General features: G+C 42.8%; 1 protein-coding gene across 1 annotated transcript in view; it reads left to right on the forward strand.

The window, feature by feature from the left end:
• Positions 1 to 11,537, forward strand: part of ppil4 (peptidylprolyl isomerase (cyclophilin)-like 4) — a 12,008-nt gene extending 471 nt beyond the window's left edge. The window contains exons 2-13 of the mRNA XM_079291001.1: positions 1 to 5; positions 367 to 431; positions 530 to 647; positions 1,021 to 1,163; positions 1,697 to 1,793; positions 1,989 to 2,105; positions 2,188 to 2,312; positions 2,438 to 2,504; positions 4,813 to 4,924; positions 5,095 to 5,191; positions 6,551 to 6,695; positions 11,137 to 11,537. The exon at positions 1 to 5 is cut by the window's left edge and continues 63 nt beyond it. Of these exons, the coding sequence (XP_079147127.1) occupies positions 1 to 5; positions 367 to 431; positions 530 to 647; positions 1,021 to 1,163; positions 1,697 to 1,793; positions 1,989 to 2,105; positions 2,188 to 2,312; positions 2,438 to 2,504; positions 4,813 to 4,924; positions 5,095 to 5,191; positions 6,551 to 6,695; positions 11,137 to 11,346 (1,301 nt within the window). The 3' untranslated portion in view covers positions 11,347 to 11,537. The remainder of the gene's footprint in view (positions 6 to 366; positions 432 to 529; positions 648 to 1,020; positions 1,164 to 1,696; positions 1,794 to 1,988; positions 2,106 to 2,187; positions 2,313 to 2,437; positions 2,505 to 4,812; positions 4,925 to 5,094; positions 5,192 to 6,550; positions 6,696 to 11,136) is intronic.
• Positions 11,538 to 18,510: the final 6,973 nt, after the last annotated feature.

Consider the following 18,510-nt stretch of genomic DNA (forward strand, 5'->3'; position numbering starts at 1 on the left):
TTCAGGTAAAACTAAATGGTTCCTTGCAAACTTCTGTAACAACGGTGTGGATCAATATCAGGTGGACCATGGCGCAAACTCGCCTGAGGAGGGCGATATAGTGCCATTTGAAAAGTTCAAATTCATTGCCTAAACTACCGACCCTAGCGCCAAAAAAGCAACAGCTTCTCATGTAGATCATTTTGCAGCACTTTAATTTCAGTCCAAACATTTGCCCATGCAGATAACATGAAGTTAGAATAAACTGGGCTCGAGGACCCCTGGTGCAAACAAAAGTTTGACGTGAAGTGTATCTTCTGTTATTGATCAGGCTCTGGTGACGACACTGTGTTGGATGCTGTAACGCTGTGTTTGTCTCCTCTTCAGAGAGGCTTCATTGTGCAGACCGGAGATCCCACTGGGACGGGACGTGGTGGAGAGTCTATCTTCAGGTCAGTCATCATCACCACCGCGGTGGACCTTCTTTTATTTTTTTTGACACCAGGAGTTGAACACTGACAATTGTTTCTCTTCTGCGTGTGATTATTAGCAAAATCTATGGGGACCAGGCCTGCTTTTTCGATGCAGAGAAAGCGCCGCGCATCAAACACAGGAAGAAGGGGACGGTGTCCATGGTGAACAATGGAAATGGTCAGCATGGATCCCAGGTGAATACCATGTGCAGTCACACTGTCCTTTGCCCTGCAAGTTGCAAAAATCTTCCAGAGCAAAAGCAACATTAAATTCCTTTTACTAGTTTGATTGTTTCGCTTGATCAGCAAAGTTAAAAATAACTTGTGTATAATTTATCATATAAATTAGTTGAAGAATGCCCCAACTATGATTTCTGACAGAAATGATCATGTCTACTATTGAATGTAATATGTTATAGTGAACCCTGTCTGGCCTTACCAATTCCTGGAGTGATAGATCTTATCGCTAGCTGTACATAGTGATTTTGCCTTTTCAGCATAAATCAGATCAAATGCTCCCTGCTGGGTGTGCTACATGATGTGCGTCATCTGTTCTTCTTGTCCTCAGTTCCTTATCACCATGGGTGAGAACTTGGACTACCTGAATGGAGTCCACACTGTGTTTGGGGAGGTGACAGAAGGCATGGAAATCTTGGACAAAATCAATGAGACCTTCGTGGACAAGGACTTCATCCCATTTCAGGATATCAGGTGAACTGGAGTTGTAACGGTACACAGAAGTCACAGTCTGGTTCATATCCCAGTTTAAGGTTCAGTTTATTTTCGTCTGTTTTGAACAGACAGTAGAGCCAGTATCAAAGACGATCAACATGCTCTTGGCTGGAGACTAAAGGAGCATTTTACCCACTGGCAACGATGGAAGATTCTTTTCATTATAAAAATCAAAAAACTCTTCTGTATTACACTGAACAAACACTTTCCAAAAAGGTAACCGGTCACAATAGGCCATAAGACTGAAAAGCATCTCCAATGCTATGAAACTGAAATGACTTGGTTCCACATTACGCGTGTCGTTCTACATACTGTGTATTCTGCACCGTTCCCCCGTACCGTGACGGTTCTCCACAAACCGTTACAGCCCGAGATGAACGAAGATAAGCCGCCTATGCAGTCCATGTAGCAGTATCCCATGAGTCCAACAATGCATGTATTATTTCTCGGGGGAAGAAACCTCAGGGTGCACATTTTTCCAGTCATGAGATGAGAATGTCATTTTGCGGCAGGATAAACCACACGGTGGTCCTGGAAGACCCTATTGATGACCCTCCTGATTTGCCAGTGCCTGATGGATCGCCTGAGCCCACCAAAGAGCAGCTGGATGTGAGTGCACTGATGCTGTTGATGAGTCATTAAACTCTTGAGAGTTCTGACATTTTTTTGACTTAACCCACAAACTGATTTTCACACCTGAAACCAGAAACCTTATCTGGATGCATAAACATGACAAAATGTACGAGTAAACGAATAAATGCACAAACATTTGCTGGCTCTATAACTACAGCTGTTTCTGTGCAGAGCGGGCGAATCGGAGCGGACGAAGTGATCGACGATATGGATGGGAAGGCAGCAGAGGAGTTGGAGGAGAGGCTGAAGGAGAAAGAAGCCAAGACTCAGGCTATCCTGCTGGAGATGGTGAGAAGAAGAGATGACTGAAGATGTACCGGAGGTGCCGTCTGAGACGCTTTCTACACTCTGTTGTCCTACATTCCTCCAGGTGGGTGACCTCCCTGATGCAGACATGAGGCCTCCAGAGAACGTGCTGTTTGTGTGCAAACTGAATCCGGTGACCACCGACGAGGACCTGGAAATCATCTTTTCTCGCTTTGGGACCATAAAAAGGTGACTGCAAACATCCGTGTTCTACATCATGCTGGTTTTTGTCTTCAAAATGTTTCTATTGGATTTGTACATGTGGAAATGCATGTGTGTCTGAAGCGTTTCTGGTGTTTCTCTGTTGTGTGTAGCTGTGAGATCATCAGAGACTGGAAAAGTGGCGATTCCCTGTGTTACGCCTTCATTGAGTTTGATAAGGTGAGCATCTTGTGTTTATACGCGAGGCACAATATCTAATGATAACTGCACTTTAGTGCAGTCTCCATAGTGTGTGGATGTGTTTACAGTTGAACAGCTGATGTGTTAGATCGTTCTGTAGCTTCCCAGTGTTCCCTATTTGTATTCAAGTTTGGAGAAGCAGACAAGGGAACCATTACAGTAGCTCAGCAGTGTACTGCTGTGGACGCCACGGTAGTTTGGATCCAAAAGTCACACAAACAAACTAACCGGTCGACGCAGCCGTGTTCAGCCGGGTCAAATTCCTGTTTTTGTCAATGAAGTCTTGTGACTTGGACTGGAGCACAGATTCCCCATCGAAAAGGTCTGTCTGACCTGAAGGTCCAGTGGTGAAAGTATTCCAAGTAAAGCGGACATTTAAACTGATTTGGCCTTTTCTTTAGGTGGCTCAAATATGTTTTGTTCAGAAAAGACGGAAGATGTAGTCGACCGTTAAAGGATTAGTTCAACTTTTTTGGAAATATACTTTATTCACTTTCTTTTTTTGAGAGTGAGGTATTCTATTCATGGAATATTAAATCACATTACTGAGTGTTGACCTGGAGTCCGAACTTTACCCTAGCTTGTCCAAAGTGAAGTGAAATGCTTTGCAACATGTATCTCGTTTGTTTGAACTGTACCAAGATAACACATAACAGCAACCGTTTGTGGTTTTATGTGTCACGCACTGGAACAATTACTACCAGGCACGGCGCATGAGTTTTGTTGTCACGGGTTGCCAGGTTTTGCACCATTGTGACACTATGCAGAAGCTTGTGCCTGAACTCACCGACTGTATGATGCCACTAGATTGATGTTTAATCTCCTTATTTCACTCTGAAATAAAATGGAGCAAGCGTATTCCCAAAACTGTTGAACTACGAGAGTACGTGTGCATTGAGGGCGGCTTAACGAGACACAAATGAACTATTGGTGTCTATTGCACAGGCTTACAATATGTCACCCTTCCTGTAGCGATGTATTGTTAAAAATACATAGAGACCTATTTTTAGTTTTAGGGAAGGTCCCCTTTTAAGTCTCCGTTTAAGTTAATGGTGTTCATGACACGATAACGTTCACGAGGACAGGAGCCGTACATCATCTAGGGAAAGTGACAGAAGGAGAAAACCCCCTCCATTGTTTGTTCCTGTTATGACGTGTTAATAACCATCACATGGGCTGCTGGAGTCATTATGATAGAGAAGTAATATTATAGAGATGTGAAAGGTGAGTATACTATATTTACCTAGAACGTGGGACCTTGTTTCCCTCGCTGTCCACTGTGGAAGTAAAGATGTGACCTTGTGAACTCGGTCAGGCAGGTTTTATCACCGGCCTTCAGTTCTCTGAACGCCTTCAACCACCGACTGTAGAATCAAAGGAGACCCTTTATATGAGGCACAGCAACAGCTTCATGAATGATGGTGCTGGACGGGAAGTGAACATGTAACCACTAGAGGGCGCTGGCCCAGTTGTTGGCGATAAACGGACTTCTACCAGTGACATGACGTCCAGTAATGTAGTGAAATTATACAATGAAATAGAATGAATTGTGCTCGTAAACCACCCACAAAATGCTGTCATTATGAAAGTGAAAGTGAAACAGTATGTTAATAGAGAAATCACATCAATTATGTACCCTATGAACAGTCAATGAACGCCTTGTTCTCAGATATCTGATTCCAGATAACAAGTGAATTTTTTTTCGTGTTTTTTTTATTCATGAAGACGTCTCCTTGGAAATTGTGACTGAAATTTGTCGTGTTTTTTTTTTTTATATTCTAGAGACTAAACCAGTGGTTTCCAGGGGCTTCGCAGCAAAAGTGGAGTCATTTATTTTCACGATATTTCCATCCAAAAGTAACACTTATGACATGACAAGATGCATGACTGCTTTGGTCATGGGTTTCATACACTTTCTGTCATTAACCATGTAAAAGCAGATAAGGGAAGCTCGGACAAAATCGTGTCAAATGGGGCTCCGTGGTCTAATTGGTCTCCGTTTAGGAAAGTTTCTGAAACACTGTTCTAAACAGTTATTAAGAAAACAATCTGCAGATTGATCGATAATGGAAATAGTCTCTGATAACAGCTCTCATAAGGATAACTACCAGTCGGAGCATCATGTATTCATTTAAGTGATTACTTATACTGGTTTTATTGCTCTTCCTGCCCATTCATAGTGAGCCATTTGTTAATAACATTACATCTGTTGCTAAAGAACATGACTTTTACTTCTATTACACTTCCTCTCTTACCGCTTTTTCTTTTATGCGTTCTGTCTCCAAAGCAAGAAGATTGTGAAAAGGCCTATTTCAAAATGGACAACGTGCTCATCGATGATCGACGCATTCACGTAGACTTCAGCCAGTCGGTCTCAAAGATCAAATGGAAAGGCAAAGGTACTCGGACTGACGCCTCTATCGTTTGCAAGTTATGAATATTTCTCTTTTTGTTCTGAAGGGTGAACAACATGTTCACGCCAATCTAAACCTAGTTTCCATATGCAGCTTTGAGTTGAATCTCACACTGTGTTTCATGAGTGCGGATCATAGCCGTCTCTGTTTCCCAGGTGGGAAGTACACTAAAGATGACTTCAACGCCTACGAGAAGGATGCGGAGACCCGATCCAAACTGACCCTCAAGGACCAAGTGAAGCCCAAACAAGAGTATCCTTGTGTGTAAAGAGGCACGGGTTTCATTTCATATTTGTGGTTCTGCACTTCATGTCGTAACGTATCAGTCTGCAGTAGGGGTGTCACGGATCACAAACCTCACGGTTCGGTTCGGATCACGGTTCAGGAGTCACGGTTCGGATCAACAAAGAAAAGGGGAGGAGCCAAACATAACTTTGCTTTCCATTTATTAATTAAAGAACTTCAAGAACACTTAAAGCAAAGAACTTTGGGCGATAGTCTTACATGAAAACAAAAATATTGAAGATGTCCAATTTGAAACAAAATGAAATAAATAAATAAAAATAATACATTCAAGAATTCTGTTAAGTTTAAGTGCAACATGAGTTATGTTGATATCCTCGTCCTTTGATCAATACTGAAAGAAAGAAACAGCCAGTGAGCTAGCTTCCACTGTTTACACTGAACTGAACTGCTCAGCAACAACTTGGGTCTGTGTTTACTTCCTGTCAGGTCATTCAAATACACAATAATGTTTACCATTACTGTGACATTATTTTCAAAAAGATGAGAATATCTCCATTCTCTGGGGAGAGGGTCGACCTTTCTGTGGTGACTTGAATATTATTGGGCCTGTCTAGCTTCACTCTGATGCCCTGAACCAGGTGTGTGTGTGTGACGCTCACAGAGGGGGCGTGTCTACAGCGCCGGACTAAGAATCACTCCGCCGTGGTGAAAGCAGTCTCTACAGTCTTTTCCTTCTCATAGAGGTCTGGAACAGCTTCACACTGAAGTGGGTGCGTGAGTGGATTTCGTAGCGTGGCTGAAGCATTTTAACCAGATTTAGAAATCCTTTGTTTTCTACACCGGAGTGTCCCCGTCGCTGACAGACCGGATGGCGTCTCTTCATGTGCGTGGACATGCCGATGTTTTGCCGTTGTCGTGTCTCTCTCTTTAAATAACGCCTACATACCGTAACGGTTTCGTCCACCACCCTCATCCGTCATTATACGTTACAGGGAAGACAAAATGTTCCCAAACTTGCGACTTAAATGACGCCGCGGCTTCTGACGTTCCTCCGCTCGCCATGACGTCACCGTTAAATGCTTCTAAGCTGCTCCGTTCACGTGAACACACTACTGCTTCATATCTGTTCACTGACACTCTGCATTGATATTCGGGGACTTGTTACTTGAACAGCAGCAGTAGAACTTTACACACTATGATGATTACACTGTAAAACAAAAATACTCGAGTGATCCGAACCGTGAGGGCCGGCCCTCACGGTTCGGGCCACCCCTCACGGATCGATCCGTGATCCGTGACACCACTAGTCTGCGGTGTTCTGACTGTACGCCCTCTTCCTGGAGATTTCCATAACTTCCCCGAAAGTTCCAAGTACGACCTGATAATTGATGAGGAGGAGGAGGAGGAAGAGGAGGCGGCGAGCCACCGGCCCTCTGAGAAGAAGCACAAGGAGAAGAGGCACCATCATCATTCAGATGATGAGGACAGCAGGAAGTCCAAGAAACACAAGGTACCTTCAAGCCAACACAACAATATTGTAGTATTGTGTTACTCTCTGTGGTTGTATTAGTAGGGTGGAGTTAAATTGCAGTGCAGTTTCTGCTTTTACTGCAGGGAAGTGGTTTTATCTTAGAGGGAACCTGATCTATAATTAGGTTGTTTCTAAATGTGTACATGAGAATATGTGCAATCAAGCTGCACAAAAACCTATTCTGACTTTTAATAAAAGTCCAGATACCAGGCTGGGAGGGGCGTTTTGATTGTATGCATTACATATATGCATTGTTAATGGTGCGGATTTTGAAATTCAGCGCACATGTATTGCCTCCACGTGGCTCTCAAAATGGTTACGGCGGAGAACAAAGATCACCAGGTCTACGGTGTCTTTACTCTAAACGACCAAAGCCCCTTTCCCACTGGAGAACAACACCCCCCACCCCTCTAACATCTGGCTTTTGTCTTCAGTGGGCAAAGGTTAAAATCTGAATCACTCATTGCAGCAGTAATTCTGCAGCAGTTTCTGGCTCCAGCTCCGATCGACCGGCACAAATTCAGTCCGTCTCTGTCGAAGCAGCGCTCGAGGAGAGGCTGAACAAGTGACCTACACAAACCAGTCACCACGCTAACACTTCACTGGCCTCCCCTTGCTGCTTTCTACCTCCTTTTTAACTCTGTTTCCCGGTGGTTTCGTCATGTTGAATGTGTCGCACCAGGGAAAGAAGCTAAAAGGCATCCCAGTCTGCTATCGATGGGAGGAGTCTAGGGCCTGTTGTCAGCAGGTTCCCACATACACCGTCGGGGCCAGAAGTATTTGGACTGTGACACAATTATTCTAAATTTGCCTCTTTACACGATTCCAGTGGATTTTAAAGGAAGCAGTCAATATGTGGTTGAAGTGTAACTTTCAGCTTTAATTCAATGGATAAAACTGAAATATCATATTAACCGTTTAGGAATTACAGCCATTTATACAAATACTTATGGCCCTGACTGTGTATATATTTTATAAACGGTACTTTCTGTTAGTAGCAAAGGTTTACCAGCCACTGACTGGTGGAGGGCTCTGCTGTTCTCCAAAAAGACAAATCCAGTTTGTTCAACCAGAGAGAGAAAGACGACATTTCTGTTATTATTAAGCCTTGGAATCTCATGTTTTTTGACATGCTGGTATATTTTGTTTGCTGATATTTGTGATAGTGTCTCAAGTACATCTTTCCAAAATGCTCTGATCCCTGAACAATGCAACAAGCAGTGGAACGTAGTTCCATCTGCAATGCAGCAAAGAAACAATGGGCCGTGGATATGTTGTCGAGCTGTACGGACTTTGTCAGTTTGTCACGCTAACAACATATCTATGTAAAAGAATGCAAACCTGTAGGAAGCTGTAACCAGCAGCCCGACTACCAAGTCCCACAGATGGTACACAGGTTTGTCAATGCCGCATGATGTACGTATGTTCTTCTCATTGCTTCGCAATATTCATTTTGTTTTCACGTGAGTCTGCCGCCTTTTTGTCAAGTGAACCACGAGTGTAACCCCCGGGTTTGAAAGACGCATGCAACTGAATATGACATTTTACAGTAACCGGGTCATAGGTCCAGAACTCGTTATTTCCTTATTCTCTCCGGGAAAATATCAATCTTGTTCTTTTGAAATCAGAGTTCCCGTTGGACAAGTCGGGCAGGCTCCATGGCATGATGCCAAATGAATATGGCCGCTCGCAGTCGATGCTTCACGAAATATGTCGGGCTTCCAAAACACTTGTCAGTGTTGGGGTCTGGCGCCACCTCCTGGCTGGCTGAGCTCCTCACATGTTTTCCTTCCTTCACCAAGCTCTGACATGGAGTCAGAGCATTGTCCCCCTCATGACCACACCTCCCGGCTCTGGCCAAACCTGACACCAACACTCTATTGGCCAAGAAAATGCCTCCCGCTGTGCGTGAGACCAGGTTTATAAGCTCGAACACAGCTAGAATCTGTCTCTTCAGCCTGGACCTCAGTCCTGGCTACATGAAGATCCAGCAGCCTCTTCCCCCCCCCCCCCCCCCCCCCCCCCCCCAGCACGACGCTGGCGACGCAGGCCACGAGGAAGCCGCGGCCTTCACCCTCCACAAACCCTGTCAGGTCACAAGCCATTTCGCTGGTCGAAACAGCCGTGTTCTATTCTGAGTAAGGCCCCCTTACCCCGCTGGGACGAATCCCTCCCACCATCCGTTTCCCGCTTTTTCTTTTGTGCACACATACCGGCAGAAGGAAAGACGACTAAGCCTCCCTCCTTCACCGATGATTCCCGGTAAGACGTACGGACCACGCCGTCTCAGCCGAAGTTAAACTGTCCCCGCTGCAGCGAGAACAGATCGGACCTGCGCTTGCTCCAGAGCGAGCTGCGCCACAACGGACCGAACCCGCGCCGGCAAACGCCGCGCCGACCAGCAAGCTTCCCCCGCGCCTTTTTTCTTCTGGAGGAAGAAGAACAATTCTTCCACGAACACTCTTCCCTTTGTTCCGAAGCTTCTACAAAGTAAGGTTGATGGCGTCTGGGCATAGCTTAGCTTAATATAACCTACTGGACCTCTGCCCCTGGGAAACCCCGAGCAGTCGATTGCCTCACACACACAGGTGCTGCACAGGCACATGTGATTACATACAGCAACCTCTCCGCCATTTTGTCAGTCACTCGACTCCGCCATCTGGTGGTAGTTTAGCTGTAGTTCCTTAAGGCTCCTCCCCCTTCACACACATACTCACACACACACACATACTTGCATACATACATCCTCCATTTTATTCATTTGACTTTAGGTATTAGGCATATAAAATTGTATGATAACGTTTGTTGGTTGCAATATTAATTGATTTGATCATTTATTATTTTGATTTAATAAACTCTGTTATACTTTAAGGAGCAGTCGTCTGTGATTACTTGTGCATATGTATTTGATAAGACTGTATGTAGTAGCTTGTGCTCGAATTTAACCCTTCACTGTCACTGAATGTGTAGTCATACGCAGACTATTGACATTATGAGTGACTACTAATTATGAGACTTAGTTTTATCGTTTGGTTATTGGTCCCTGTTCGCAGGGTGGTGCCCCGTTTTTATTAATAATCATTAATAATTGTTACATACATCAATAATTCTATTGATGTCAAGAATTCAGTTTCTTAAATGCTGATAACCCAAACACGCTCCTTTAGGTCCCAACATCGGATTCATTGTATGTAATCATCACACCAGTAATACCAGGTGAACACTGTGTTTAATTCAAAGGCTGAACTTGTCAAATAGACTTGATTATTTAGGTTCAAATTTAGGTTCAGTATCGCATCATATCATTCGAAACGTTAGTGATCACCTGCCATAAAGGCTCGATTGGGTTCAGATCTCTGAGAGCATTACTCAGTATGTTTGAATGGTCCGTCATGCTTTGAGGTGGTAGATTGTTCTCTTTACAAATAGATTTTGTGGTTTGTTTTGTGCAAGAAGAACAAAACGCTGGAAACGGTTCAACCAGACTGACAAGTGAACGGGCAAGAAGACAAAGACTCCTCTGCGCCACAGTTCAATAAGAATAAAACAACATCACCGGTCATTGGTAACATAAACCGGAGGCGTAGCATGACAATGTGTGCAGACTCGGGATAGGAACCGGTTCCGGTTTTAAGTGTCAAGTGCACAATAATGCAGCCAACAAGCTGGCAACGCGCTGCTTTAGCAAAGCACTTCAAACGTTCCAATAGAAATGGAAGGTTAGTCTCGGGGTCAGGTCATGGTACATGACCATCGTCTTCCACGAGGCTAGGCAGACGTATTGCTCAAGCTTACGTGTGAACGGACCTGAGGTGATTGGATTCAGTTGGCAATGACGACGATGCGCTCCTCGCTCCATCGTGGACTCGTCCTCCATCAGTAGTCGGGCAGCGCGCTGGGATTGTTTCCGGTTGAATACTCTAAAAATGTAGTGTACTCTTGCTGCTTTCTTCAAAGTGTCCTACCCGAGACCATATGTTGGTAGCGTCACTGTCCTGTGAGAACCAGGCATTTCTATGAGGTCAACTTTTCATGAGCTCAGAAGAACAGCCTTATTGTGACGATGCATTTTCCAGCTGATCTTAAGGTTTATTTAGCTTAAGGAGAGTTTTCTCAACACATGAAGGAAATGTTCATCCTTCAGTTTGTGGCATATTCTCCATCGACACATCTGGAGATACGCGGTTATCACGGGAACGGAATGAAAATAATGTAATCTGCAAAGTAAGTAAAGCTGTCAGACAAATTTAGTGCCAAATATTTGTCAAATATATGCAGTGGAGTAGAAGTATAAAGTAGCATAAAATGGAAAACACTGAAGTACAAGTACCTTGACCTTGTACTTCAGTGTGGTACTTGTGTAAATGTACTCCGTTACGTTCCACCACTGACCGTCTCACATCTACTGTGACACTTCCAGGACCGGGACAGCCGGCGAGACAGAAAGACGGGACGCCAGCGCTCTCAATCCCGCTCACGGTCCCGCTCCAGAGACCGGGACCACAAACGCGGCAAATCCCAGCACCAACACGGGAAAGAGGGCCGCGACAAAGGCCACAGCCACAAGGACCTGAGCCGCAGCGGCTCCTCCAAGAGGGCCAATGAGAAAGAGAGGAGTAGGTACAGGTGAGGCCGCAGAGGGCTCAACCGTATTCAGCATGAAGTATATGGTGTCTAAATATTCAGGGGCCGCCCTAACTACTGGCTTCCTTTAACATCACTTTGAGTTTAGAAAAAAAAATTGGATCATGTTTAAGTCCTTTGTCTTGAAGAAGAAAACATGTTTGCGAAATGCTTTTTTAACTCTTTATTAAAAGAAAATTCCCCAAAATTTGAAAGTTGTCTTTTTTTGCTATTATTTATTTTCCAGTGATGGAACATAACTAGGTACACGTACACTTAAGTGAAGCACTTATTTATGTTATTGGAAGTTGGCATCGATCAGACATTTACAGATGTACATTCTATGTACAGATCTTCAGATGATGCCCATTTTAGTTCTACACATATAGAACAAGGAGTGGAACACAATAACTATATAAGGGAGTTGTCTATTCTCTATGGTACATTCATCGATTTATGAAAGTAAAATCAGGTCTATGGGGTGTTACATATGTAACTCATTATGACGACAAAAATGTTCCAATTTGTAGTGGACAGAAGCTGTTCTCTTCATTTTGTAAATGTCCATCCATGTATTCAGAGTGGGACTCTCTTGTGGCAACCATTTCCTGGTCTTTTTGCCGGCCACCAGAATACTTTTATGAAATATGTGGGTTTTTTTACTTTTTTTTTTTTTTAGGTAAATATCCAGAATACATGGTTTGTAGGGGTATTTCGCCTTTAAAATGTTTTCTAGGGTGGTGTGTATCCCTCTTCAATATTCTTTGAGAACAGGGCAATCCCCAAAAATATGGTAACGCTTTGCATTTTGGTTTCCACATCCTCTCCAGGGTTTGTATCATAGTGGCGTTTCTGAGAGGCAATAAAATCACATTTCTCCACCCGAACTCTGACAGACGTGTCAAATTTACATACATGACATGATTTTACTGCCTATATCTGAGTTATATGCTTTTCTAAACAGTTCTATCAGATATCTACTTGTCTTTGTCATATTTGTCATCTTCATATTAACATAATGTTGCATATCGATAGAAGTCCTGTTTTTCTAGTGAGTGTTTCTTTAAGAGTTAATAAACTGAGCAGTGTTTCATTATGTTGCATATGGCTGTCAGAATCATATGCACACCATGTGTTGCCATATCGCCCTCTAGTTTGTGTTCTCTTATAATGGTTCTCCGTACTTCAAGAGTCCACTTCACCCATGGGTTATCAGTAGTGTTTATGTGACTTGGGAGATTGTCATGATTGCCTGTATGGGGGGTGGAAGTTATTTTTCCATTGAGCCTTCTACGATGGGTTGCACCAGCATATTACTGCTGCAACATCTCTTAGACATGGTAGGCCCCATCCCCCCCCCCCCCCCCCCTTCTTTAGTTAGTGGTAAGGCTTTGAGACGGACCCTGGGTCCAAGCATACCAAGATAACATCTTGTCCCATTCAGTAAATTAGTTTTGGTTAATCTCTATTGGTAGGGTCTGAAATAGATAAAGTAGTCTGGGCAGTATATTCATTTTAATGGATTCAATTATGTCTTTCTTAAATTAGTTTTAATTATTGGCACATAGTTATGTTCTGCAGGTTTTGTAAGATCTTTTGTAATAATGATGCCCAGATATTTGAAGGATGTTTGCCATGTAAAGGGGTATTTATTTCTCTTGGTGGGCTGTAGTTCGATGAGAGTAACTGGGTTTATACGTTGATCTTGTGCCCTGATGGTTTACCTTACTGTTCGAATGGCTGCATCAGTTTAGGTAGAGAGTATGTCGGTGGCCCCAGATAGATGGAAGTGAAGCACTTTTATTGGTTGCCCCGAGCGATTACACTGCAACCCGTTAAGCGACTGCCGTATGCAGTGTTCTCCCTCAATACTGAACCAAATTAAAAAATGTCCCCCGTTCGTCACTTCAACACAAAGACATTTTCAACCTGGAGAATAGGGTCCAGGTTGAAAAGTACTAAAGTTAACCTTAAAGTAATATGAGTCCAGGACTTGTAACAGTATTCCTGCACTGTGGTAAAAAAACCTTTACTTTAGAAAATCATCGAGTCATTTTTTCCACCTCTGTTTAATGTCATTTGAATTCCACAACAGACTTCCCCCTCTTGTTAGTTACTTCCACTTTCCCCTTACACACTGCTCAATGTGGCAGATGATTAATACCCCACCTTTTGACTTTAGTTTCGAACAAGTAGGTGTTTTTTGTGTGTGTTTTTGCATTCATAAAATGTGGTTATGGAAAATGTCTGTCTCCAAAACACTGAGGGAATTCACTGGTGTCTCCCTCCACCCACCTCGTAGAGCTGGGGTGATGCAACACCCTAACCTCTCATTCCACCAGTGGTGGCTGGTCAATAGAGGGGCATGGCCCCACCATGAGCCACACAAAAAAGAAAAATTATAATCATAAATTATACTAATTGTCAATATTTGTGTTTTTGAACGATGGAATGTACCCAGTAATGTGTGTAAAATATGATATCTGCGCAAAATATATGCTTTTCCTGCTCGTGCTCTCTGTCTGTGTGCACGACACTCTGAGAACGCGCAGCTTGGGGGGCCTGATCGTTTTGGCCCAAAAGAGGCGGGTCTATGAAGCAGTTTAGCCAATTGCTGATTCAAGATAGAAATGAGTGACATACAATTTAGCCAATCAGCGCCCTCAAATAGATTCAGCTTGGGGCCAGAACGATCAGGCCCCCCTCGCTGCGCGTTCTCGTCAGGAGAAGTCTCTACAGGCGCCCGCGCCAGCGCGAGCACTTCTCCTCCAAGACCCGTTTGAGAGGAGAACTTTGAGGAGATTCTGCAGCCAAAGAGCTGATATCAGATCAGCCTGACCTCACAATCAGACAGCAGACTCGCGGGAAAGGGAAGCAGTACATGAAGCTTCTGTACTAGCTGTACACCAGACAGGTTTGGCTAGCTGCATGACGTCATGCTAATCATTTATTTAGCTTTTTAAAACAAACGGGACGGATCCAGCATGGACAGTTACGGGAGTGAGGGATGAGGAGGTAAGGAAACATGAGAACACCAGGGTAGGGAGTGAGGGATGAGGAGGTAAGGAAACATGAGAACACCAGGACACACATGAGAACTCTGTCAAGCTACATATTAGACAAAGTGAACATCTTTTCTTCTACATAGCTGTCCTCAGTCTCATCTGCTTAACTTGGTCATGGAGGCATCAACATGTAGAGATATTAACAGTGAAAACTCATCATAGCTTAATTTAACATTAGTATTCATAATTACACTTCATGTTTACTTCTCCTGATCTTTACCTCCTATAACAAGGTCCATAGGGGCATCTCAATAAATGAACATGTTATATTATATTATATATAAACGGTGTGTTTACAGGTCTCTGTAAAAAGTCCGTCAGAAAGCTGCAGCTGATTCAGAACGCTGCAGCTCGAGTCCTCACTAAGACCAGGAGGGTGGATCACATCACTCCAGTTCTGAGGTCTTTGCACTGGCATCCTGTCCAACAAAGAATTGACTTTAAAATCCTGCTGTTGGTTTACAAAGCACTGAATGGTTTAGGACCAAAATACATCTCTGATCTGCTGCTACCTTATGAACCATCCCGACCCCTCAGGTCATCTGGGACCGGTCTACTTTCTGTTCCCAGAGTCAGAACTAAACATGGAGAAGCAGCGTTCAGTTTTTCTGCTCCACATATCTGGAACAAAGTCCCAGAAAGCTGCAGGTCTGCTGAGACCCTCAGCTCATTTAAATCAAGATTGAAGACTTTTCTGTTTGCTGCTGCCTTTAATTGAACCACATTCAATTCATATATTCATAAATTTCCTGTATTTCTGCATTTTACTACTGCATTTTATTTCTTACACTGTTTTTTAATTGTTTTTAAATCTCCTTTTCTTTTGCCTTGTGTTTTGATGCTTTTAATGGTTTTATGTGAAGCACTTTGAATTACCTTGTTGTTGAAATGTGCGATACAACTAAACTTGCCTTGCCTTGCCTAAACGCCTGACTAGTGTCGCCGTTGTTCTCGGCTGCTTTGCTCACTTAGTCACGCCATCAGTATGTTCAGCTGAAGAATGCAAGGAGGTGAAATGAACTGTTGTTATAGCTCAATGGTAGGTTTTTCCGGCATGCTGTCACACACTGTCAGATTCCTGTCAAAGACGGGTTCATACACACACACACACCTTATTACTTACATTCACTCATGCAAACACACTGTGTGTGTGTGTGTGTGCGTGTGCGTGTGTGCGTGCGTGCGTGCGTGCGTGCGTGCGTGTTTACTGTAGGAGTCTTGGATCAGTTATGTCTCCTGGAGGGGCTGTAGTACTCACATTGATCTTGTCTGATTTGACTCTGGGCTCTGAGAGCAGGATGGAGAGAAAGAATAAAGGCTTTACTGTAGGATAAGAGCATACATTGTATTTGAATACATTTTATTTTACACTAAAAGCTATAATAAAATAGAAAGCTAGGAAAGGCCTAAAGAAAAAAAGCATGCTGAAAATCGCTGTAAATATCTAAATAGGTTCATGAAATGTTCATCATCGGGTGAGTGTCCGTAAGAGCCATAAAGAGTTGAATACAGTTAAAGTGTGAGTGCATTTGAGTGTCATTGAACATTTATGTTTAGTATGAGAAAATCATATATGATCATTCCATGCAGTCATATTTACACCACATATTTGATTGAGATGTGATCGTACTGTATCCTGGCTTCTGTTGACATTTTGTTCACAGAATGTTTGATTACTGCACATATGAACACAATGTTAACAAACATTGAAAGATGTATTCATAAACGAATAAAGATCAATTGATGTTCTCCTTTTCACCTGACAAACCAGTTGTACGTGTGATGAAATGCTGTGACCTTCTAAGGTTCTCGTGACTCTATCCTCCCACCGAGATACTCGTGGGAATGTCCTACATGATGCAGTCATACACGGCTGTTCTTTCCTTTCACATACAAACGGAATAAAAGCAACAGTATCTGCAATGGGACAGTACACTACAAAAGTGTCTCTGTTAAGTAAAAAACATTTTATATTTTACTAAAGTCAAATTGTAAAAGCGCTCATTAGACGGAATGGTCCATTATTTATTTTATTTTACCATTGGATTATTGTGACTGATGAAGAATGTAACCTCAAAATTGCACAAACAGTATTTTAGTAACTGTACTTCAGTATTATTTATATAGTAGAGTATCAGCTGTTGTGCGGGTTGTAGTCTACTTTTAGTTTCAGTTAAATGCCTAAAATTCTTAGCGTGGAAGGTGTGCGCTGAGTGCAGAGTGGAGCTGCAGGCAGAAAAGTGTTGCAACTTATCTTTAAAACGATGGATGCAAAATCACTGCACAATCCGACTCATGCTTGGCCCGGGTGCAGACCTTTGGATCCGTCCACTCCACAACGGGTTCTGTGACACCAGGCAAAGGAAGCTGATTTCCACAGCAGCATATTGCAGCCACCATGCCAACACAATACTCAGGCTGCAGTCAAATACTTGCTACTATACTTAGCTTCCTAACTGAGTAAAGTATCTATAAGTTCTAAGAGCTGGTCGAATTCTCTAAATGCTAAGGATGCTTCCTTTCTTATCTCCTTTAGGATACACTGTGCCACCCTTTATGAAAGGAAGGAAAGACAATGCAGTCCCACAATTCTCTGCGGCAGCAACGTTTAAAGCGATGCTCCATTAGGTGTGATTCTGTTCTGGACAGGAATCTTTAATTGAATCATACAGCATCGAGTTTGTCACTGTTCACATTTTCTGTGTGTTAAATAAAGTTGCTTCAAAAAAACAAGCATCTGCTGTAGCAGAAGTGCAGTCTATTCCTAAATCCTAATGCATTCTCCTTCACACAAAACGTACGTCCTGTATCTTTTCCGAGACATTTCTCCTTGACCTCGATGAAGAACGTCATGAGGTCAAGGAGGAAAAGATACAGGACCTAAGTTGTTGGACTATTGGACCGCAAAGAGCCTACAGCCATGCTAACAAGCTCTTTGAGGCTGTACTCACTGCTAGCACAGCGGCAACCAAATGCTAATGTCAGCACGCTAACATGTGCACAATGGTGATGCTAACAGTCTTAGCAGGTACACTGTTTACCAGGTTCACCGTGTCAGTATAGCCTGTTAGCATGCTTCTTCTTTTTTTCGCACCAGTTGCTAATTTAGCACTGAACACAAGGTAGAGCAGAGGCTAAAGGGAAATGTCACCAAATGTATTCGGAGCATGAATGCTTGTATAAGATTTCCGGCTCGAGGAGTACGTAGGTGTTGAGATGTTTAAATTGATAAGTGAAAACTTTGACCAGCTGGTGGCGCTAGAAGAAAAGTCAGCGGATCACCAAAATGTATTATAATTCATCCTCTCGGGACCATGAATGTCTGACAGACGTCATGGCAATCCATCAACGTTGGGATCCTCTCCACAGCACTGGTGTGGACCAAATAAATACTATTATGGTTCTATCGAGATATTTCCATGTTATATTTTTCGTTTTTTCGTTATTATTACTTCCCAAATGATGCAGTTTTTAAAAACCATGTAAACCAGTGATTGTCATTGTTTCTATAGCTACAGTGTCTTGTCTTCTGCCATTGACTGGATTATTTTCTCGCCAGGATGGAAGAGCACAGCTTTGATGTTATAACAATATAACAACTTGTGTTATAACAATATAACAAATTGTGTTATAACGAGAAAAGTTTCTTGTAATGTGCTAAGTTGGTTTATCATGATAAAAACAAACATTTTTATTTCATTTTGATAGGGTACGTCGGTAGTTTTTGATAAAGAGAAAGAAATCTTTGTGATTGAACAAGATAAAGTGATATGCTGTTCAATAACAAGTTGTGTTAAAACTAAGTAATTTGCTGTGTTATTATGTTTTGGAAAATATGTCTTCTTTTCCCATGGCAGCAATATGTTTATTTATATGTTCCAGGAATATATGTTCCACTGTCATTATGCACAGCACATTACTTCCTTGTTCTTTCACATCAAACTGTTCCTTGTCCTTCCTGAATGACGTTGGACTGATTGTACCGTCTTTAATTGTCAACTCATGGTGTAGCTATTAATTCCATTCAGCAATTTCATCACAGATTCCTTGCTTTCCCCGCCCATGTGCCTTCTCTCTCTCTCACACACACACACACACACACTGAT

The sequence above is a fragment of the Melanostigma gelatinosum genome, assembly GCF_949748355.1.
Source record: "Melanostigma gelatinosum genome assembly, chromosome: 19".
Taxonomy (NCBI): Eukaryota; Metazoa; Chordata; class Actinopteri; order Perciformes; family Zoarcidae; genus Melanostigma; species Melanostigma gelatinosum.